The 23,610-nt window shown below is 41.2% G+C and overlaps 1 protein-coding gene across 1 annotated transcript in view; it reads right to left on the reverse strand.

Annotated features, from left to right (window-relative positions):
• npr2 (natriuretic peptide receptor 2) overlaps window positions 1-23,610 on the reverse strand; it is an 85,381-nt gene that overhangs the window by 10,387 nt on the left and 51,384 nt on the right. Inside the window, exons 8-17 of the mRNA XM_058055829.1 lie at window positions 22,513-22,633; window positions 19,722-19,796; window positions 17,706-17,783; window positions 13,324-13,428; window positions 12,769-12,840; window positions 11,011-11,170; window positions 10,785-10,940; window positions 7,033-7,201; window positions 2,022-2,168; window positions 332-455 (exon numbers count right to left, since the gene is read on the reverse strand). Coding sequence (XP_057911812.1) covers window positions 332-455; window positions 2,022-2,168; window positions 7,033-7,201; window positions 10,785-10,940; window positions 11,011-11,170; window positions 12,769-12,840; window positions 13,324-13,428; window positions 17,706-17,783; window positions 19,722-19,796; window positions 22,513-22,633 — 1,207 coding nt within the window. The remainder of the gene's footprint in view (window positions 1-331; window positions 456-2,021; window positions 2,169-7,032; window positions 7,202-10,784; window positions 10,941-11,010; window positions 11,171-12,768; window positions 12,841-13,323; window positions 13,429-17,705; window positions 17,784-19,721; window positions 19,797-22,512; window positions 22,634-23,610) is intronic.

Consider the following 23,610-nt stretch of genomic DNA (forward strand, 5'->3'; position numbering starts at 1 on the left):
GCAAATACAGGTGGTAGCATGCCAACTTTGAGCATGTTAGCTATTTTACTCACCTGAAACTGGCATTTTAGTTATTTTACACATGTCTAAATGCAAATACATACGGTAGATGGCATGATGTAGGGACACTGCAGAACTGCCTTAGCACTTTCGGTACTTGGTGCTATCTTCCCAAGCCCCAGCATGCTAACTGTTCGTATTTTAGCTGTTTTAATTATGTCACAATGACACAGAGAAGAGAAGGTATTACATAAATGGTACATCAAGGAATATTACACGACTATTGTAGACACTACGTTATCATATCCTAACAAAGAAATGGTTTGTGTACCTGCAGTGGCGTACTCTCAGCAGACATGGACGTGAAGCCCACAATGTCGCTGAAGTAAATGGTGACACTGTCGAAGGCTTCCGCCTGTACTGTCTCCCCTCGCTTTAGCTGCTCTGCTACTGAACTGTGTGGAGAGAAAGAAATGAGTTGAAAAGTTTGTAGTCATATAGTTATTAAGAAGCTGGCAGCACGCAGAACATACTCAAAAATCCCTACATTTGAAAACAAAACGGTTCCTCTAAATGTCTTCATCTGACAAAACCATGGACTGCGAGAGAGGACAATGAATATGGGGGACACTGATAGCCGTCTTTTCTTTGAGGCTCATCTCTTGCTGACTGGGTGCCTTTGTAGGAAGGACATTTTTCAGCTGGAACACGGTAGAGCGGGTAAGAAATATGCCATTTCCAAGTGCTCCTAAGTCGACTATCTTGTCTTTTTTTCACCACCATTAATAGTTTGCCTGTCAGCCCTTTCTGTTCCCTTTCATCTGCAGTGAGATCGCACCACAGGGAAAAGTACAAATGTGGTATTAAGAAGGATTTTGGGTCTTTGATTAATACAGGGATTTACCGCAGCACTGGAAAGTACTACATGAAATTTGGACTAAATGTATCTGTGAATTATATAGCAAAGCATGTTTTTTACTCACCTTTTGTCTCCTACAAGGTTATTCCTCTCTCTACTACATTCATTCATTTTCTACCGCTTTTCCTCACGAGGAGCTGGAGCCTATCCCAGTTGTCTTCGGGCGAGAGGCGGGGTACACCCTGGACTGGTCGCCAGCCAATCACAGGGCACATATAGACAAACAACCATTCACACTCACATTCATACCTATGGACAATTTGGAGTGGCCAATTAACCTAGCATGTTTTTGGAATGTGGGAGGAAACCGGAGTACCCGGAGAAAACCCACACATGCACGGGGAGAACATGCAAACTCCACACAGAGATGGCCGAGGGTGGAATTGAACCCTGATAAATCCTAGCTGTGTGGTCTGCGCACTAACCACTCGACCGCCGTGCCGCCCCAAAATTATATTATTAATAAATATATTATTATTTGCAAAGCCATGCACAGCCTTTGCAGCCGGTGTCATTTAGATTTTTTTGGCAACATTCATTCATTCATTTTCTACCGCTTTTTCCTCACCAGGGTCGTGGGGATGCTGAGGCCTATCCCAGCTGTCTTCGGGCGAGAGGCGGAGTACACCCTGGACTGGTGGCCAGCCAATCACAGGGCACATATAGACAAACAACCATTCACACTCACATTCATACCTATGGACAATTTGGAGTTGTGGAGTCATGTTTTTGGAATGTGGGAGGAAACCGGAGTACCCGGAGAAAACCCACTCATGCACGGGGAGAACATGCAAACTCCACACAGAGATGGCCGAGGATGGAATTGAACCCTGGTCTCATAGCTGTGAGGTCTGCGCGCTAACCACTCGTCCGCCGTGCCGCCCCTCTCTACTACAGTTATTTACAAATGAAACCATGACATCATTATGCCGCCGCCCCCAACCACCAGTCCTGTTTATTTCTTTCCCTAGTGGACACACAGGTTGTCAGGTATTCTGTACGTATTCTGAACGTGACCACCCCGGATAGGACATAAAGTACTGCAGTATAAATCCAGTCTTGGTCTGGAAGGGCAAAAATGAGTGTTTTAATTAGTTCTTACTGTGGTAAAATCTGATAGAGGAGATTTTCAGCTTTCCTTTTCTCCTCCAGGTAGGCTTGTGTTCGCTCCTCCACGAGGTTCTCCAGGTTGTTGGCGTATTGCTCCATTCTGGACAGCAGGTTGTTAAGGATACTGGTGCTGCCCTCTCTGCAGAAAACAGCCAAAGAGCAGATTACACAACAGTGTACCATATTGACCTTTGACTTGCCCAGCTTTAAGCATCACTCATGAATGTTAAATGTATATATTTTTAGACCCTTCTTGGTTATACTTGGTTAAATGTCCCCTTTCACCTCAGCCAACTGCTTTTTTTTTTTTTTTTTAGCTAATAAGCTTCTGGCAGGATAGCTGACCACTCTTCTTGGCAGAATTGGTAGACTTCATTTAAATGAGTTGGTTTCCTGCTTTGAAGCATAGCTCACTAATGATCTGGGATTGAGGTCAGGGTTTAACGTTAGCCTGCTTTATCCATTCCAAAACTAATTTTATTTTTCTAATTTGTGTTTGGGATCATTGTCCAGTTGGAACACACAATTATGTCCAAGTTCCAACCGTCTAGCCATCTTTGGAGGTGAATTTGAAGCTTTTGGTTAAGATTACAGCGTCCATCGCGGTTAGTTTATTTTTCGGTTAATGTTGAAAATTTACACAAAAATTTTGTGTACATTTTCAGGTTAGCTTACAAATTCAGTGAGGAAATGGTGGCTTTGTCTTTGGCAGGGGCCAATCACGAGCTATAAGTGAACTCATGACGAGCTGGTCCATATAACAGTCTGACTCACTGTGTCTAAAATCATCACACAGCAACTTAACACTTATAAGGTGGCTAAGAAATATGAGTTTAAAATAAAATACAACTACAGTGAAGAAAATAAGTATTTGAACACCCTGCTATTTTGCTATTTCTCCCACTTAGAAATCATGGAGGGGTCTGAAATTTTCATCGTAGGTGCATGTCCACTGTGAGAGAGATAAACTAAAAAGAAAAATCCAGAAATCACAATGCATGATTTTTTAACAATTTATTTGTGTGATACAGCTGCTAATAAGTATTTGAACACCTGAGAAAATGAATGTTAATATTTGGTACAGTAGCCTTTGTTTGCTATTACAGAGGTCAAACGTTTCCTGTAGTTTTTCACCAGGTTTGCACACACTGCAGGAGGGATCTTGGCCCACTCCTCCACACAGATCTTCTCTAGATCAGTCAGGTTTCTGGGCTGTCGCTGAGAAACACGGAGTTTGAGCTCCCTCCAAAGATTTTCGATTGGGTTCAGGTCTGGAGACTGGCTGGGCCATGCTAGAACCTTGATATGCTTCTTACGGAGCCACTCCTTGGTTTTCCTGGCTGTGTGCTTCGGGTCGTTGTCGTGTTGGAAGACCCAGCCACGACCCATCTTCAATGCTCTGACAGAGGGAAGGAGGTTGTTCCCCAAAATCTCACAATACATGGCCCCAGTCATCCTCTCTTTAATGCAGTGCACTCGTCCTGTCCCATGTGCAGAAAAACACCCCCAAAGCATGATGCTACCACCCCCATGCTTCACAGTAGGGATGGTGTTCTTCGGATTGTACTCTTCATTCTTCTTCCTCCAAACACGCTTATTGGAATTATGACCAAAAAGTTCTATTTTGGTCTCATCTGACCATAAAACTTTCTCCCATGACTCCTCTGTATCATCCAAATGGTCATATGCAAACTTAAGACGGGCCTTGATATGTGCTGGTTTAAGCAGGGGAACCTTTCGTGCCATGCATGATTTCACATCATGACGTCTTAGTGTATTACCTACAGTAACCTTGGAAACGGTGGTCCCAGCTCTTTTCAGGTCATTGACCAAGTCCTGTCGTGTAGTTCTGGGCTGATTCCTCACCTTTCTTAGAATCATTGAGACCCCACGAGGTGATATCTTGCATGGGGCTCCACTCCGATTGAGATTGACCGTCATGTTTAGCTTCTTCCATTTTCTAATGATAGCTCCAACAGTGGACCTTTTTTCACCAAGCTGCTTGGTAATTGCTCCGTAGCCCTTTCCAGCCTTGTGGAGGTGTACAATTTTGTCTCTGGTGTCTTTGGACAGCTCTTTGGTCTTCGCCATGTTACAAGTTAAAGTCTTACTGATTGTATGGGGTGGACAGGTGTCTTTATGCAGCTAACGACCTCAAACAGGTGCATCTGATTCAGGATGATACATGGAGTGCAGGTGGACTTCTAATGGGCAGACTAACAGGTCTTTCAGGGTCAGAATTCTAGATGATACACAGGTGTTCAAATACTTATTTGCAGCTGTATCACACAAATAAATTGTTAAAAAATCATGCATTGTGATTTCTGGATTTTTCTTTTTAGTTTATCTCTCTCACAGTGGACATGCACCTACGATGAAAATTTCAGACCCCTCCATGATTTCTAAGTGGGAGAAATAGCAAAATAGCAGGGTGTTCAAATACTTATTTTCTTCACTGTATTTTTATGGCTTCCTGTCATGCATTTCATCCGGCAAAGCATTTAATTGGACATGACTGGTGGGGCGCTGCCCCTGTCCACCAGAGAGAGCCACAGGAGCTCAGAGGAAGGCTCCCCTTGCTCACTCTCCCCCGACATACATGTATACATATTTGTGTATGTAAATCACAGAAAATACCCAACTTCAAATTCAAACTTGTGCACCCAATTCCTGTTTTTAAAACTTGAATTTGAATTGAATCTGCATGTGCAGGCTTTATGCAACTCTCAACAGAGGTGAGATGGAGACAAACCACAAAGCTACTTTCATTATCACCCAATCAAGCGTGGAATAATCTTTTAATATCGTTTTAATGTTTACTACATGAACACAAATCATCTAACCTATAACACCTTTGAGACACATTGCTACATGACTGTTTTCATCCTAATTCCTTTTTTTGAATTACATAATACAAGTATTGTGTAATACAGTGTCTGAAGGGATGTCTGCATTCATGTGCTTACGCACACACACACACAGTCGATACATAAAGTATATCCAGGCATTAACTCAGATGAAGCAAGTATGTGAGTCATCAGTGGCTTAAAGTATCAATGCCTGGCTTCCTGCCATGTTTCTTGTGTGCCACACATCTTCCCACTGCGCCCACTGTTAAGTGTAAAGAACAACACCGTGAAACATGAAACACACAACCATCCTAGTGCTCAGTCACACAGTTTATTTGGTTCTTATTTTTCCTCATCATTCATCTAAACGCGTACAAAAAGCAATTAGATTTGGATGTTCAAATTAAGTCAATTATTATTAATGTTATTCAAGAACATCTGTGTATTCATCAAAGTTTAATAACCCTTACTAGAATTTAGGGAAAAGGTTCAGGAACGGACCATGACGCGTTACGGTCTTGATCACATTGCATTCAGAGACCATTTTTGCAAAAGACGCACATGTCCACGTCATAAAATGGCATATTGTGACATGCACAAGTCTGTGAGGACCAAGATGCTCCTTATTGACAAGAGCCAATCATGAGCGAAAATTACAGACGGTCATTTCTCATAATAACAGTCTCACTCACGGTGCCATTTTACAAATAACTCTAAACTCATCACACAGCAACTTAACACTCAAAAGGTATACCTAATGAATACACAATACCAATACATTTTCCCATCATGCATTGTGTCTGGAGGACGAAGTGAAAAACGGGTTGATGAAAGGATGCAATGCTGCCTCTGTCCACCAGAGGGAGCAACATAAGCCCAGAGAGAGGCTGACATCATTGCAGCGCCCTGGCAGGCACCAATGTATGCTTTGCTCAGTATTAATTTTATATAGCGCTTGCAGTCAATTGCAAGGCGCATATACATACACAACCATTCAATCTGGACCCAGACAATTCATGACTGACATTCATATTTGAACCCTCGACCTCTTGACTGTGAGGCCAAACTGCTAACCATTATGAAACCACATGTCAGTCATACAATCTAGCTAGCATGCACACCGTATAAGAGTGGAGACGGCAGACGGTAAACATGTTTGATACTGTCTTTATACAGCACCTTTATACCGTCTTTTTCTGTGTTCTGAGTGTAAACAATGGGGCAAACGACAAGCTGCACACTTGCTTAAGGGGTCGATATGGCATGAAAACAATAAGAAATTAATAAATAAAGAACAATTAAACACTAAAAACGCCACGGAAGCTGCCATAACTAGCTTGCACTCGGGCTGCGCCATCTTGGAACATGACATCTCCGCATCAAATCCAGTATTAAAATTTTGCCAAACATTTTGCTACAATTCCTTTGCATAAAAATGAATCTCACTAAGTTTACCACACAATACATCATTTGAGGAAAACATTATCACCAGTCACATCAGTTGGCAGATCTAGAGCCAGATAGAACAAATGCAGTAAAAGGCGCAGTTTGGCGGCAATGTCTTGAGTGCTTTCTTGTTTACAAAGCGGTTAAACATACTTGTTGCAGTACAGAGCCAGTAGTATACACAGAGTTACACGTTGAGGGGACAGCCTTTTCACGGTGAGCGAAGTTTCAACTCTGTACGGGTTAAACAAACCATTTAGCGCTGAAACACCCCTCTTGTTACTGTGCCCTTCAAGCACACGGGTATGCCAAATATAACAGCACATCAATCATGTCATGTCAACAACATACATTTACTTAATGAAAATAACAGGCAAACAGTGCATTAATGCGCCGGCTTGTGTAATGAAGGGGCTTCCTGCACATGTGGAAGAATGGTGCATGACACTGTCAAGAGCATCCTTGGGTGATTCGGAGGTTATCAATCACACAGAGATCTCTAGTCCACGCCACTCTAAATGCAACCCTATACATCTTTGGGCTCATCTTGTATTTTGCCTTGCAGGGCAAGCTAAGGGGAGGTCATATTGAGGTGATTGAAATGAAAAAACATCAGGCAAGACTTGATTCATATCGATTTTCCATATGATTATTTGTTTTGGGGACTGTACTGTAATTAATAAGAAAATGGTGCAAAGGGGTACTTACTTGTTGAGCTTTGCCATGTAGATTTTGATGTGGCCAAAGTCTGGCCTCTCCGTGGGATCTTCGGCCCAACAGCCGTCCATCAGAATAGTCAGCTCCTCTGAGTGACATCTGTTGTCTGTCGTCGGTCGAAAGTACGGCTTTTGACCGTTCCTAACCTTCTGCACAATCTCTGCGGTAAAGAGGAAAAGATTTTTAGCACTTGCTACAAGTGTTGTTGACATAGTTATGACTATTCTATTCAAGTAAATAGGAAAACAATACTCTATTTTCCATCTATTTCACTTTATTGGAAATGTTCTATTTATAATATTATACCCACATCTTCTTCTGTTGCAAGTGTTTAAAATTCTGTTATTTGAGCCAGACAGCAAGTGCAAGCTCTTTCAGCCAATTAATGGCACTTATACAATCAGGACTGAGCGTGACCATGAATAAACACCCAGCCGACGTTATGCCGTGGAGGAAACCCCCTAAGGCAGGGGTCTCAAACTCAATTTACTTGGGGGCCACTGGAGCTAGGGTCTGGGTGAGACTGGGCCGCGTCAGGTTTTCCAAAAAAACAAACAAAAAAAACGCATTTATTAAAAACATAAAAATTAATAAACTTTGCTTTGGTTTCGATTTTCTACAAGAAAAGCTCTGATAAAACATTCCACTGTTCTCAAATATCTTACTTTTTATTTTTCTACACAAAATAAGATGAAAAATAAATAAACAAATCAAGAATAAAGAAAATCAATCAATCAGTCATAAATAAATAAATAAATATAATAATAATAATAATAATGGGTGGCACGGCGGTCGAGTGGGTAGCGCGCAAACGTCACAGCTAGGAGACCAGAGTTCAATTCCACCCTCGGCCATCTCTGTGTGGAGTTTGCATGTTCTCCCCGTGCATGCGTGGGTTTTCTCCGGGTACTCCGGTTTCCTCCCACATTCCAAAAACATGCTAGGTTAATTGGCGACTCCGAATTGTCCATAGGTATGAATGTGAGTGTGAATGGTTGTTTGTCTATATGTGCCCTATGATTGGCTGGCCACCAGTCCAGGGTGTACCCCGCCTCTCGCCCCAAGACAGCTGGGATAGGTTCCAGCACCCCCCGCGACCCTCGTGAGGAAAAAGCGGTAGAAAATGAATGAATGAATGAATAATAATAATAATAAAAGGGCAAATAATAAAACTTAAGAAACCACATATAGTTGGTGGGTAGACAAATTATTTTTTTCAGATTAAAATGAACAAAGCATTATTAGAGCCCTGTAGACATGACAAAACACGACTTTTGTCACATTTATACTCTTTTTATTTACAACATATTGCGCAACTGCAGGGTCTTGAGACACACGCTAACTCGCAAACTAAAGAGCTAGCGACCTAAAAGTTATTTCCTTTAAACTTAAATAGCCAAAAACTTACCACTTCCACACGTATAGGGAGGATAACTATTAACAGTTATTTAACCTTTAACATGAACATTAATCAAACGTAATAATTTTTTCTGGGTACATGATACCATACAGCATCCATATCAAACTTGCGCGGGCCGCAGTAACATTAAACTTTCATCAAGGCGGGGGCCTCAAACTAGTGTCCTGCGGGCCACATTTGGCCCGCGGGCTGCGGGTTTGAGACCCCTGCCCGAAGGGGATGTTAAGGATCCACTGTGAATACTGTAAAGGTTGAACTCCTGTAAACTCCTGGAATTGCATTACAGTCTTTTATTCTCACTGATACCGTTGAGGTAGCTTTGGTGTTGTTGAAGTAGATGGTTCGAGGACGGCAAGGATTTTGTACATCTCGTTCACGTGTTTACCTGGCAGTAAAGTGAGTGACACAAGTGTTGACTTCCATTGTTAAAACAAAATGGATATATTCAAATTAATGCAGGATTATGTTAACACAGATTTCTCATTTTTGCTCTATCCAAAAAAAAGTCTAATCTTTTGTTTGCAACAGATGAACTTTTAATGAAAACCAGATGGCAAAATCCCATTAGTCCAGTTTTCCGACTCGACACTTATTACCAGTCGTTTTTAAAAATCATGTTACCAGTCACCTTTAATACACCTCTTGGCTCTACCCCAGGTTCCACTGCTGAAATGTTGCTCCACTGTGAGCCAGGAGACAGACCTCGACTGGCTGTTCCTGTTCCCTCAAAACTAAAAGGTGGTCGAGCTTTTGCGGTCAGGGCCCCCTCAGCTCTGGAATGCCTTGCCTGAGGTTCTGAAAATCACCTCTCAAAATATCTTAACACGTTCAAGCTGTACTTAAACCAACATTGTTTGGCTCTTTTCCACACTGAAGTACGGTGGCCTAAAGAATCAAAAAGGGTCAACAGGGTCTGATGGAAGATGCCCATGCTACAGGTCCGCAGGTTCGGGGGTGCAATTATTCAACTTGCTCCTGGCGCTGGCAGCCCACGCTTTGCAACTCCTCTGCACGACTGTGGAGCTCATTGCTGCTGGGGTTGGTGCAAATGCACACAACTTGCACAGACAACATTTCTCCATATGCACTGATTTTGTTGCTGTAATTGCATATATCTGCAAAGTACCACTTTGCCTTAGGCCAAAGACAGCAGATCCACATTTTTCCTGAATGTAATTGAACCCCCCACAAAAATATCTACTTTGACGCTTACACAGACCAACAGGAGGGCATTAAAGCAAACTCATGCCTCATTCATGGTGCAGTGAACAAGTAACACATGTGGAACCCACAAGACATACTGGGTAACGTCTGGTTGGGTAACATGTGCACAATACAGCATGCCTTGCGGGTTATGATTAGCATGAAATTGCATTTTTTTTACTTTCTATTTCGAGTCTGTGTGTAACTTGTGTTATTTTTGGTTGCACCGTGAGTGAGTGAGTGAGTGAGTGAGTGAGTGAGTGAGTGAGTGAGTGAGTGAGTGAGTGAGTGAGTGAGTGAGTGAGTGAGGTAGGCATTTGGGATAAGCTCCAGCTGATTTGTGATTTGTGAGCAGGGGTGTAAATATCAAAGCTGATTCACTGCATATCAAGAACACCTCCTCAAGCACGTTGAAGTTTGCCTCTGACTACTTTCAGTGCAAGTCAAGCTTTACCAATGTGGAACCCACAAGACATACTGGGTAACATCTGGTTGGGTAACATGTGCACAACACAGCATGCCTTGCGGGTTATGCATTAGCATGAAATTGCATTTTTTTACTTTCTATTTCGAGTCTGTGTGTAACTTGTGTTATTTTTGGTTGCACCGTGAGTGAATGAGTGAGTGAGGTAGGCGTTTGGGATAAGCTCCAGCTGATTTGTGATTTGTGAGCAGGGGTGTAAATATCAAAGCTGATTCACTGCATATCAAGAACACCTCCTCAAACACGTTGAAGTTTGCCTCTGACTACTTTCAGTGCAACTCAAGCTTTACCAATGTGGGGCAAATGAAATGGGTTTTCCAAATGCTGAATGTTTAATATGTGGGGAAATACCGTCTTGCCAGACGTAATACTGTAGAAATAATCATAATACGCACTCACACCACCTCGGGAATAACCATTTGTACTACTTTAAATATGACATTTAAAGGATATATTTGCCTTGAACATCTGTCCAACATATGTACTGTTTGTACATGGCTGTAGGCCTTCTTTGAAATGTCAGACACAATCCAATAGATGGATGGTGTGTCTGGTCTGTTTAGCTTCCAAAATACAGTATATACTGTACCTTAGCAGATAACCTTTAATCATTAACACATATCAATGCCACTTTACCTTTGGGACTGAGATCCATGCCTTCAACAAAGAAAGGTCCGTTCCTCAAGGCTATTTCCTGCAGGATGATGCCGAAACTGTACACATCACCCTTCTGGGTCCCCTGGGGAGGATGGTGGTCGTATATGAGCAGCTCAGGAGCTGTCCACAGCTTTTCTAAATAAATATCAAAAATGAGGCCACAATATTGCATACATAGCATTATATCCGCATAAGGTCAACTTACTTGCATAGAGAGCATGGGAGTCATCGTTTTCGCAAGATGAGCGAAAACTGGCTAATCCATAATCAGTGATTTTCAACACAAATCGACTGTCCACCACGCAATTAGATGACTTCAGATTTCCATGGCAGCCGAAGTAGCTGTTGTGGAGATAGTTCATGCCCTGGTGGAGAGCAGCATTCATTCATGCATCAAGGCACTTTTTCCTATTTCCTCCACACGAGGACACATAAAACCACACACATGGAAACAATAAACTTCGACAAGTGGATGTAAGTTTGGGTTAAAAAAAAAAAGAGACCACAATTCAAGGACACTACAGTCTCAGGGGAATTATTGTGAAATTACTGCTAATAGCTCCGGTAGGGGGACTGCCCAGACGGACTTATGTTCGATATTTTGTGGAATAGATGAGTCAGTTTTGTGGAAACATCCCTAAAAACTTCAGCAGTGCCTCCTCTGTGCAGGGCTATTTTATCCGTGGGGACCAATTTCGCTGAAGCGCATCATTATGCATGCAGTTCAATATTGGACCCTACAGGAGTCAGCTCCCTTGGCAAAGAGCCTCCATGTTGTACAGTGGAACCCACATTCAGCCACATTGAAGGGTTTTCCAGCATGAAGCCTTTTTAAGGTGCCACAGCATCTCAATAGGAATCAGGTCTGGACTTTGACTAGGCCACTCCAAAGTCTTTATTTTGTTTTTCTTCAGACGTTCAAGAGGTGGACTTGCTGGTGTGTCTGATCCTTTTCCAGACTGACAGATCTCAATGAATGTTTTAACAGTTTGTGTTTTAATATAAAAAGTTACATTTGAAAGCTGCATTTTGTGTTCAGTTGTGTTGTCATTGACTAATAAATTAGTTTGATGACCTGAAATATTTAAGTATGATGAATTGTAAACTGCATTTCTTTTTACTCTTGTCTGACAGCTAAGAATGTTGGATCTTTGGATGTTGTTGTGGGGTTCACCACTGTTCCATGTTTTCACCATTTGTGGATAATGGCTCTCTCTGTGTTTTGTTGGAGTCCCAGAGCTTTATAAATATTACTAGATTAATAGATCTCAATTAATGTCAGTTATATTTTAACAGGGGGTAATCACTTTTCACATAGGGTCATGTAGGTTTGATTTTTTTCCTCTGAATAATAAAAGCTTTCATTTAAAACATGCATTTTGTACTGTATATGTCACACTTTTTTCATAGCTTTGCTGGTCTTGCAACTTATAGTCAAGTGTAGCTTTAGTTTTTTGTCCTTGTTAGTGTAAACATTGCTCCCTCCCTCTGGCTATGTCTTTTTCTCTTGTGAATTTAATGTTGTTAGGAGCAGCGCCATGACACCCTTAAAAAGGCTCACTATGATGATAGTGCCTCATAAAAACCGCAACTTGTAGTCCAGTGCAGTTTCAGTTCCAGTTTGGGTTATGCTGGCGTGAGTCAGCCAGACTTAAATGGGTTTCACTGTAGTAGATTAAAAAACATCATTTTTTTTCACCTACAGTACATCCATGATTAGATTAGATGAAGCTGTAAGAAAATCCTTGCACTGTTCAAAATGATGTTTTGTCTCCCACTCCACAGTGTAATGGGAATATTTGCTGTATTTCACTTCATACCGTCTGTGCAGGCTCACACACATCTGCCTGAAACCATGGCAACAACCTGGGTGGCTTTTGTGTGTCTCTGTGCCTCACAAAGCATTCACTGTACCGTTGAACACGTTTGTTGTTAGCATTCCTGCAAAATTATGAAAAGGTACCTTCACTATGTCGTTGATCAGCGAGTAGCGGAACATCCAATCCAGATTGATGCTCTCGTTTTCCAGAATATCCTGCAAGGCACACAGTCAAAACTAATAAATAACAGAAGGCAGAAAACATTCATTTTCTATTCTACCTTCTTCTCATCGGACATGACAGCAGCTATTTATTTCAGGTCGGAATCCTTATATTCTTTCATACACATTCAGCCAATCCCTGCACTTTTTGTGCCCATGACATTTTATCCAATTAGCGCCACTTTACTGCAACTTTGGCTGTTAGAAACCCTGTTTATGACCTTCTAAGTCCATTTTTTTTACATTATTAGAGCCTTGGAGACATGAAATAATGCCATTATAGTCACCTTTACACTCCCATTAGCCAAGATTATAGACATAATAGGAGAGAATAAGCCATTTAAGACATAAAAAAAAGACTCATACACATGTCTGTTGCTGTAAATGTGTTCTGGTGGCACGGACAGGAAGTGGCAATAACGGCATAGAAAGTACATGGATGTAATTCCTATTGACACATAGAATCGTGGACGTTACCTGCAGACTGCCCCTGGGACAGTACTCAGTTATGATGCATATGTTGGGAGCGTCAATGCAGGCCCCGATGAAGCGGGTCAGATGGTTAAACTGGACATCTCTCATCTGAAAATAACACACAGACACAGGGTTAACGTTCCAAACATCACATCTCACCAAGCCTGTGGAAACAGAGGACACTGGCAGCTCATTTCGATTCAGACTTGTGGGATTACCTGTGCCAGCATTTCATCAAAATGGTGTACTTGCAAGTCGGCTAGTTGGCACAATATCTTTTTCTACGTGTTCCTGCTCAGTTGCACCCAGCCGAAACATGTGCAAGTGCATAAATTGGCCTTGGAGCTTATGAATGAGGCAGTGTGTGCATGGAAAAAAGATGTATTGAGAAGGATGTACAAGCAGTAGCACCGTAGCCAAGAGGGCTGAACTCTGCATGGAAGACACTCAAAATCCAATCTTTAAAGAAAACACCAATGAATAAACTGGTTAAAAAGCAATATCAATTAATTAGATGATTGATTCCGGGACTAAGAAGGTCCCATGGATAGCACGCTGGTGCCTTCAGTCTGACACCCCAGCCAAGCAGCACTAAACAAATATATCTCTGAAGCCGGCAGCTAAAAAAACGGTGTTCTTAATTTCAGCAGCGTACTTTTTTCCCTCAAAGGCCAAGAGTTACAGCAAAACCAAAGACTTGCTCCTGTTTCACAGCCTGGGAGATGTTAGCCTACCCTTTGGCCTACATAATTTCCCCTGCTGAACACTGACTGGTGAAGCGGGTTGGGGAGGTGGGGTGGGGGGCTGCTGGGAGACAAATGGTTAAGTTTCCACCAGTGGTCCTCATTTGGTTGGCTTTTTCATGAGCTGAGGTTTGACGGGCGATCGGGCCTCTGGGAGGTCTGAGAAGCTGCCAGTTCAGACAGCAGCAATTCTCCTATGTGGCCTGCTGAGTGACTGAGAGGCCACGGAGGCTTCCAGGAAGCCTTAACTGATCTTCTCTAACCGGCTGTGACTCGCATGGCAAGCCCAAAAATGCATAGCAGAGATACCCGACTCCAATAAAAGAGCAGATTGGCATTGTGATGAAAAGTTATTTATCAATACCGTTAAACCACAGATTTCAAACCCCACAGTTTTTGTACGATTTGATTTTTGACAAAAATTTGCAACGGTTCTCGTTCTCGTATTTTCAGGTGTCTGAAACAGATTCATCAGATTTACATTATTTCCTAAGGGAAATATTGCTTCAATTTTCGTCTAACTTTTTTCTAAGGATTTAAATATGTAAATATGTGTTCAAAAAAGCCTTAATTCTTATAATGACTCACTTGATGAGTCTGCTATCTCTGCCGTTAAACATATTACCATGACTAAAATGACATGGAAAGTCAATAATTCAATAGCAACAGTCGTTATTTTCATTCATTCATTCATTTTCTACCGCTTTTCCTCACGAGGGTGCTGGAGCCTATCCCAGCTGTCTTCGGACGAGAGGCTGGGTACACCCTGGACTGGTCGCCAGCCAATCACAGAGCACATATAGACAAACAACCATTCACACTCACATTCATACCTATGGACAATTTGGAGTCGCCAATTAACCTAGCATGTTTTTGGAATGTGGGAGGAAACCGGAGTACCGGCAGAAAATCCACGCATGCAATGCGGGGAGAACATGCAAACTCCACACAGAGATGGCCGAGGGTGGAATTGAACTCTGGTCTCCTAGCTGTGACGTTTGCGCGCTACCCACTTGACCGCCGTGTAGCCGTCACTAATTAATGATTGTTTATTTCACTGAGGAACAGACAGAATCCGATATATATATATATATATATATATATATATATATACATATACATATATATATATATATATATATATACAGTGAAGAAAATAAGTATTTGAACACCCTGCTATTTTGCTATTTCTCCCACTTAGAAATCATGGAGGGGTCTGAAATTTTCATCGTAGGTGCATGTCCACTGTGAGAGAGATAAACTAAAAAGAAAAATCCAGAAATCACAATGCATGATTTTTTAACAATTTATTTGTGTGATACAGCTGCAAATAAGTATTTGAACACCTGTGTATCATCTAGAATTCTGACCCTGAAAGACCTGTTAGTCTGCCCATTAGAAGTCCACCTGCACTCCATGTATCATCCTGAATCAGATGCACCTGTTTGAGGTCGTTAGCTGCATAAAGACACCTGTCCACCCCATACAATCAGTAAGACTTTAACTTGTAACATGGCGAAGACCAAAGAGCTGTCCAAAGACACCAGAGACAAAATTGTACACCTCCACAAGGCTGGAAAGGGCTACGGAGCAATTACCAAGCAGCTTGGTGAAAAAAGGTCCACTGTTGGAGCTATCATTAGAAAATGGAAGAAGCTAAACATGACGGTCAATCTCAATCGGAGTGGAGCCCCATGCAAGATATCACCTCGTGGGGTCTCAATGATTCTAAGAAAGGTGAGGAATCAGCCCAGAACTACACGACAGGACTTGGTCAATGACCTGAAAAGAGCTGGGACCACCGTTTCCAAGGTTACTGTAGGTAATACACTAAGACGTCATGATGTGAAATCATGCATGGCACGAAAGGTTCCCCTGCTTAAACCAGCACATGTCAAGGCCCGTCTTAAGTTTGCATATGACCATTTGGATGATACAGAGGAGTCATGGGAGAAAGTTTTATGGTCAGATGAGACCAAAATAGAACTTTTTGGTCATAATTCCAATAAGCGTGTTTGGAGGAAGAAGAATGAAGAGTACAATCCGAAGAACACCATCCCTACTGTGAAGCATGGGGGTGGTAGCATCATGCTTTGGGGGTGTTTTTCTGCACATGGGACAGGACGAGTGCACTGCATTAAAGAGAGGATGACTGGGGCCGTGTATTGTGAGATTTTGGGGAACAACCTCCTTCCCTCTGTCAGAGCATTGAAGATGGGTCGTGGCTGGGTCTTCCAACACGACAACGACCCGAAGCACACAGCCAGGAAAACCAAGGAGTGGCTCCGTAAGAAGCATATCAAGGTTCTAGCATGGCCCAGCCAGTCTCCAGACCTGAACCCAATCGAAAATCTTTGGAGGGAGCTCAAACTCCGTGTTTCTCAGCGACAGCCCAGAAACCTGACTGATCTAGAGAAGATCTGTGTGGAGGAGTGGGCCAAGATCCCTCCTGCAGTGTGTGCAAACCTGGTGAAAAACTACAGGAAACGTTTGACCTCTGTAATAGCAAACAAAGGCTACTGTACCAAATATTAACATTCATTTTCTCAGGTGTTCAAATACTTATTAGCAGCTGTATCACACAAATAAATTGTTAAAAAAATCATGCATTGTGATTTCTGGATTTTTCTTTTTAGTTTATCTCTCTCACAGTGGACATGCACCTACGATGAAAATTTCAGACCCCTCCATGATTTCTAAGTGGGAGAAATAGCAAAATAGCAGGGTGTTCAAATACTTATTTTCTTCACTGTATATATATATATATATATATATATATATATATATATATATATATATGTTTCCCTATTGCATCTCACAGTAATTATGGTGCGTTCAAGGACCAAAAAAAACACATAAAAACATGGGTGGAATTGAACCCTGGTCTCCTAGCTGTGAGGTCTGCGCACTAACCACTTGTCCGCCGTGCAGCCCTCATTATTTTCATGATACGTATATTTCCACCATAAAAAAAAAATTCTTGAACATTATTGTGCGACACATTTGTATTAAATGTATTTTGAAAATGTATTCACCAATTTATTTGTGTGCTACAGTGTTACAGATTTGGTGCTATTTCCGCCAATGCTCCTAAAAAACATTATAACCCACCTGTGGCCTGCCAGAGAAGAAGAAGACAAAGCAAGAGGGATCATTGTTGACAACTTGTTGCTATATTTAGTAGATAGCTTAGCATACACCAGTGGTACTCAGCTATTTTCACATTACACAACTGAGTATATGTACAGTATTTATTTATCTGTAATGTCCAGACCGAACTCAAAACTAAAACCAGCTGAAACATTTGTACATGTGGACATGCCTTCAGTAACATTGAAAGAATTGAAACATTGCAGTAACATTGAAAAAAGAACTGGATACAAATGAAGCCAGCTCAGCATTAACAGATTTTTCAGTTCATGTAGCCTAAAGGCAAACACATTGGTCTGAAAATGGCCACACCTACTTGCTAGCATGTCTGGGAAACATTAGCATCATTGGGTCGGTTGTGTACAATAAAGGAGGGCTTTCACCGAATACCCGTAAATCTCTTTATCGTGAGTTGTTAAGTAACACTAATAAACACTGATACACCCAAATGTGAGCTAAGATAAACAAATCCTGTTGGTAAACAACACTTACGTGTTTTAGCTCCAGTAGAACCTGTCTTGTTAGCTCGATCCTCTTCTTGTTGACATGTTTGATGGCCACCAAGTTGCCCTGCGTTTGACACACATCAGAGGCACAAAGATGAAGCGACTTTCAAGACTAAAATATACAGCTTTATTATGTTTGTTTGTAGCATTTTTTTTATATCAGAAAACGTCCTTGTTAGGAGCTTAGTAGCAATGCTAACAAAATGGAACCCAAAACCAACTAAATCATTGTTCCCTAGCTCTGTTACCTGTCTTTAACTAATTCGCTTTGCAGATGACTTCAGGGCGAGAAGTGGCGTACATCATGGACTGGTCGCCAGCCAATCACAGGGCACATATAGACAAACAACCATTCACACTCACATTCATACCTATGGACAATTTGGAGTCGCTAATTAACCTAGCATGTTTTTGGAACGTGTCCCTGAAGAAAACCCATGGAAACACAGGGAGGAAGCTCAGTTCCAAATGTGAAAATTGTAAATAGTTCATGGTGTTATATTTGTAAATTCATTGTTATTTTCATGAAAAACAACCTTTTTTTTGCCCTAGTGCCTTGAAAGATGAGTAAAAATCCTTCAAAATGGCCGCTACTGGAGGGGATGTCCTTCCGTTCATCTTTTCCAATTGTTTTTGCATGTAAAATGACAGTTGCAAAACAATAAAAGTGTTTTATGTTAATATTTTTGAGTACCCAGAATGGATTACAGTCATCCCTTGTTTATCGCGGTTAATTGGTTCCAGACCTGACCGTGATAAGTGAATTTACGCTAATTAGGATTCAATATTCAATGTAAGTCAGTGCATAGAAAACCTGTTTACAACCTTCTAAATATGTTTTTTACTATTATTATAGTGCTCTATACATAAATAACACCACAGTCACCATTACATTTGTATTACACAATATACGAGACATAATAATAGAAAAGAATCTGTCCGAGACATAAATAAGACATGCTAGCATTGACAGCATACTGGCTATTGTCTCACCAATGTAACTTTACTGACACCTAGAGGCCAGTGTAGAATACTACTCTACTGTTTACTGCTGTTTGTGGTAAAACAAGGCAGTGAAGCTAAACTAATGCTAGCACTCGGATAAAAGTCAACGCTAGCTAGCTGACATCACGCAAGTCATTCCTAGGCAAGTCACAGACAATGTATTACACTTATATATATCATGTCATTTGAATGCCTTATATTTTAATTTTCTTTAATTTAGCCATTTGTATGCCTCAAAATTTAGCTCAATTTAGGCCATGAGTTAGTTAGTTTTACTTAATTTACTTTAATTAGTTTTACTGCCCTGCTGGAAAAACCAGCATAAACCAGCATATGTTGTGTTTTCGTGCTCTGATTCCATGTGTTCATGTATCATTTGACATTATTATTCATTAGCAGTGAGTACTTTTATACTTTAAAGTGTGTTCAATAAATGTATAATCACATCAGTCACTTTTACTGTCAAAGTTCATCCAGATAACATCAAAGTCAAGCCAGCATGAGGATTTTAAAGGCGCCAGCCGTGTTTATGGGAGTATTTTGTTCATGGTTGCTGAACGTAACCCCCAGCGAAAAGCAGTAGATTGACTGTTTGCTGCCCATGAAAATACTTAATTGGTATTCAAGGTTCACCGAGACGCCAGCACTTATACATAACCCACACCATGCAGCTAAACACAAAGACGGCGTTCTCATTACCGAGACACATTTCCTCACACCTCCTTCACCTTAAACAGATAAATTAACATCAGCAACAAGTTGATGGCTTTGTCCAGACGGCGGGGCGGGAGTGTAAAAAGAGACAGTAGAGAGAAAAAGAAAGAAAGAAAAAAGGAAAAATGACGCATTCTGCAGTTCACGTTAAAACCAACTACCGAAATGTGCCCACGCACTCGCTGACTCGCTCCCTCTCTCAACTCCAGCTTTCTCAGCGAGCGTGTACATGTGTAGGTGGCAAAGGAGAGAGTTTAAAATGTCAGAACTCACCAAGCCTTACCTTAAAATAGCCCGTTTTTGCAAATAGCTGATATTTTCCATGAGCGGTTATCAGGGAGCCGTAGCTGGAGCCTCTCTGCGAATAAAAGAATGAAAATAAAGTGTGTTAGCCTTGAGTCGATTGGAGCAAAGAGGAATGAATTGTGGCACCTTCAGAGTTTGCTGCAGAATGAAATCATAAAAAAAAAGGAAAAAAAAATAAACCTAAAGTGTTTTTGGGTTTTCAAAACATCAGCTCAAGGTCTTGTGTAAATATGTTGTCTGAGAGTGAATCAGTCAATTGTGGAGGCAGTGCGTGCAGACAGCGAGCATCATCGTTTTCGGATTTATTTTTCATGCAAATACTGGTAGCATAGTGCAGTAGATTGGCTGACTCATGCAGACATGAGCGCTTGTTAGCATGACCCAATGTGGCCCTTGCTCACGTATTTACTTGTGACTTTCACCAGAGATGTAAGGAGAATGGGAGATAAGAAAGGATTTTTTGGTGACATGGATTTGCATGTATTTGTGAAAAAAAATGTTTTTGCCAAAGACCAAAATACATTTAGGTGCAGAAAGATTTTGACAAATTTTCTAGATTATAAGTCACTCCAAAGTATGAATCGCGTCAGTTAAAAAAAGTAAACTGGACTATATTTATTTTACATTTACAATTATTTACGATTCAGTTATCATCACCAGCTCTTAACATTAAATTCACAAGAGAAGAAGATGCAACCAGCGGGAGGGGTGCAATGTTTACACAAACAAGGAGACAAATAAAGCTACACAATCTGAATTAAGTAAATTTTTAAACTTTTATTACATGACATGGCAACTGGACGCATCCCGGTGTGTCAGTCATATTTTAACACCAACGGCTTGTGCTGTATTGTGCTTTTTCTGGTGGCGTTTTCACTTCTAAAATGTCAATATTTATTATTAAGCCATTTTATTTAGGGGGTGTTGCCGCCCCCACCCAACTCCAGCCCTCCCAGTTGAACACTGATTCCTCTTGCTACATCTTCTTATTCTCTGGCAGACCAGGTGCTCATGAGGTGTGTTCAAACCCAGAGTCACAATGCCATCTACCGTACCGAGTTGTAACAACAAGCTACAGTCGTAGACAGTCCCATTATAATGTGTTTATAAAGGTCTCTTTGCGGTGTGACAAATGTATTCATGGCAAACCTCCACAAATCAATCAATGTGTAGATACAACCCGGGTTGACATCATACCTTTAGCTGCCGTCAGGTTGCATTACATTAAATAGTGGTTGCTGTGATTATTTATTGCATTGAAATGTGCCCGACACTCTGAAAGACCTGCCTGTGAGTTTTTGGTGTGTTTACAGCGTGCCTGTCAGACAATTTACCACTGCGCAGGGTGCGCTTTGCCTGCGCCGAGAATAGACCAAGTCAGAGCTGGCGATCTTTCAACACACCTTTGGTGCGTTGTTTTGTCTTGAAATTTTGCTGAAAATGTGGACACCTCCACATGGTGCGCCACCACACAGTGGTGCGCTTTGCCTGCGCCAAGAATAGATCAAGTCGGAGCTGGCGATCTTTCAGCGCACCTTTGGTGGGTTGTTTTGTTATGAAATTTTGTTGAAAATGTGGACACCTCCACATGGTGCGCCACTACACAGTGGTGCACTGGACGAAATTACCACTTTGTGGCAATTTACAGTAAAGGCAGCACATGCTCAGTGATATATATGTTTTCGTATATACAGTATGTCACACTTGACTATATGTCACAGGCCCAGCAAGACTATGAAAAAGTTGGGAAAATATAGTAAACCACAAATTTTGTATTGATAATGCCATCTTAACCTTTTAGTAATAAGAACAGCAAGGCTAGAGTTTCTCATACATTGATTGATTTGTGGAGGTTTGCCATGAATACATTTGTCACACCACCCACGCTTATAAACACATTATAATGGGACTGTCAACGACTGTAGCTCGTTGTTACAACTCTGTACATTAGATGGAATTGTAACTCTGTGTTTGAACACACCTCATGAGCATCTGGTCTGCCAGAGAATAAGAAGATGTAGCAAGAGGAATCAGTGTTCAACTTAGCAACTTTGTCATTATATTTAGCTAGTCTCCATATTAAACTTTTGGAGATTCTGCATTACAAATGACAAATTTGACAATGATGTCATGAACAGGGTTGATTTAAATAGGTTCCACTGTAGCACTTTGGAAAATATAATCTGGAAAAAAGCATGCATATTATTGCTGAGACCGAAACCCACAGAAGATGTATGAGCCTGCAGACAACAAAACTTGATACTTGAGGAACGTGACAAGGTATTAGAAATGTGGAGACGAGGGCCAGGCAAAAAGCTTATTTTATCAATCACCTAATATGTTTCTGCCACTACAAACTCAGCCACCTCCAATAAACCTCTGGGAAAGAAACCAGGAATGTGTAAACAAAAGATCTCGACTCTCTCCGGGCTGCTACTTTGCTTTCTAGAGCCTAAACCTAAACATCCAATATGTCAAATGAGCATTTTTGGATTCTTGGCATATCTGACTGATAATCAGGCTGGTGCGGAATGAAGATGTTGGACGTTGCATTAAGTCTTATGGAATCTGCCAAAAGAGCAGTATGAGACGTATGAGAACACGTTTGGGTCTGCCAACTTTAATAAGAACCCATGTGGGTGGAACAGTTTTTGACTATCACAACAAATGAAGTGCTTTTGGTTTCTTTAACCTCAACCGAGCTATTTGTATGCTTTTGCTGCCCTGGTCCTTATTGTACTTAAACCACGCAGTAGGAAACCTTCCACCTGTGAGAGGGTGAGGCGGCTGCCGGCTCGTTTGTGGTATTTATTGGGGCTCTCAAACTGGAGGTCCTCCCAGCGAATTCTCCACAGCATTCCAGCCAGCTCTTTCTCCAACTTTAGTTTCCTGCATGAAGAAAAAAAAAAAAAAAAAAAGAGTCGTCAAACCGTGGAATCACAGGACAATGTCACCTTGAGGGTGTTGCATTTGATGGAACGTGTACAACCGTGTACAATTCTTCTACAGTATGTTTGCTGCCATTTTCCTCATAAGACGATCAGAATTTAAAAATAATACACTTCTAATCTGTCTCATCATAATAAATGCATAAATCAACCATACTGAACGATATATATTGCCAAGTGCATGTGACAAATCCACCCGACCAAGTGTTCCCATCCGGGGGAAAAAAACGACACATCTTTGTGCGGACAGCCAACACTCACTGAAACAGCAAAGTCAATGTAAACGGAACAACTCAAAATGATGTGTGTTTACAGAAATGTTGCTCTATGACACAGTAGCAAAACCAGCATAGCAAGAAATGCTGCAAATGTTTGACAGACAATACGAATTAGACTAATTAGACACTCCACAAACGGCAATTCCGCAATGTTACAAAGTAAAGGATGACATATTAAATGAAATACATAAGTATGTGATGCATATTTGGGGATTAAACCTGGACTGTGGATTTAGCATTTAGTTGTTAGCTTCCGTTGCGAATGAATAATGGCAGATGTGATAATGTGATCTGTAATTTAAGTCAAGGTAGCCTATGTTTCATGTAGACTGGAAGCCATTTAGGTCAACTCTACTACTCCAGAAATTACCGTATTTTCCGGAAAATAAGTCACACTCTTTTTTTTTAGGTTGGCTGTTCCTGCAACTTATACTCCAGAGCGACTTATAAAGCATTGTGTTAGCATATCTTACACCTATTCAGCCTGTTCTCTATTCTTTTATTGTTAGAACTTGCCTTCCAAGAGGACGTAATGTCTGTTTTGGTCAAGTCGTTTGGAAAATAAATTATTCGCAAAAAATGACTTATACTCCAGTGTGAGTTATGTATGTTTTTTTCTACCTAATGATGCATTTTTGGC

Source organism: Doryrhamphus excisus, chromosome 2, assembly GCF_030265055.1.
Source record: "Doryrhamphus excisus isolate RoL2022-K1 chromosome 2, RoL_Dexc_1.0, whole genome shotgun sequence".
Taxonomy (NCBI): Eukaryota; Metazoa; Chordata; class Actinopteri; order Syngnathiformes; family Syngnathidae; genus Doryrhamphus; species Doryrhamphus excisus.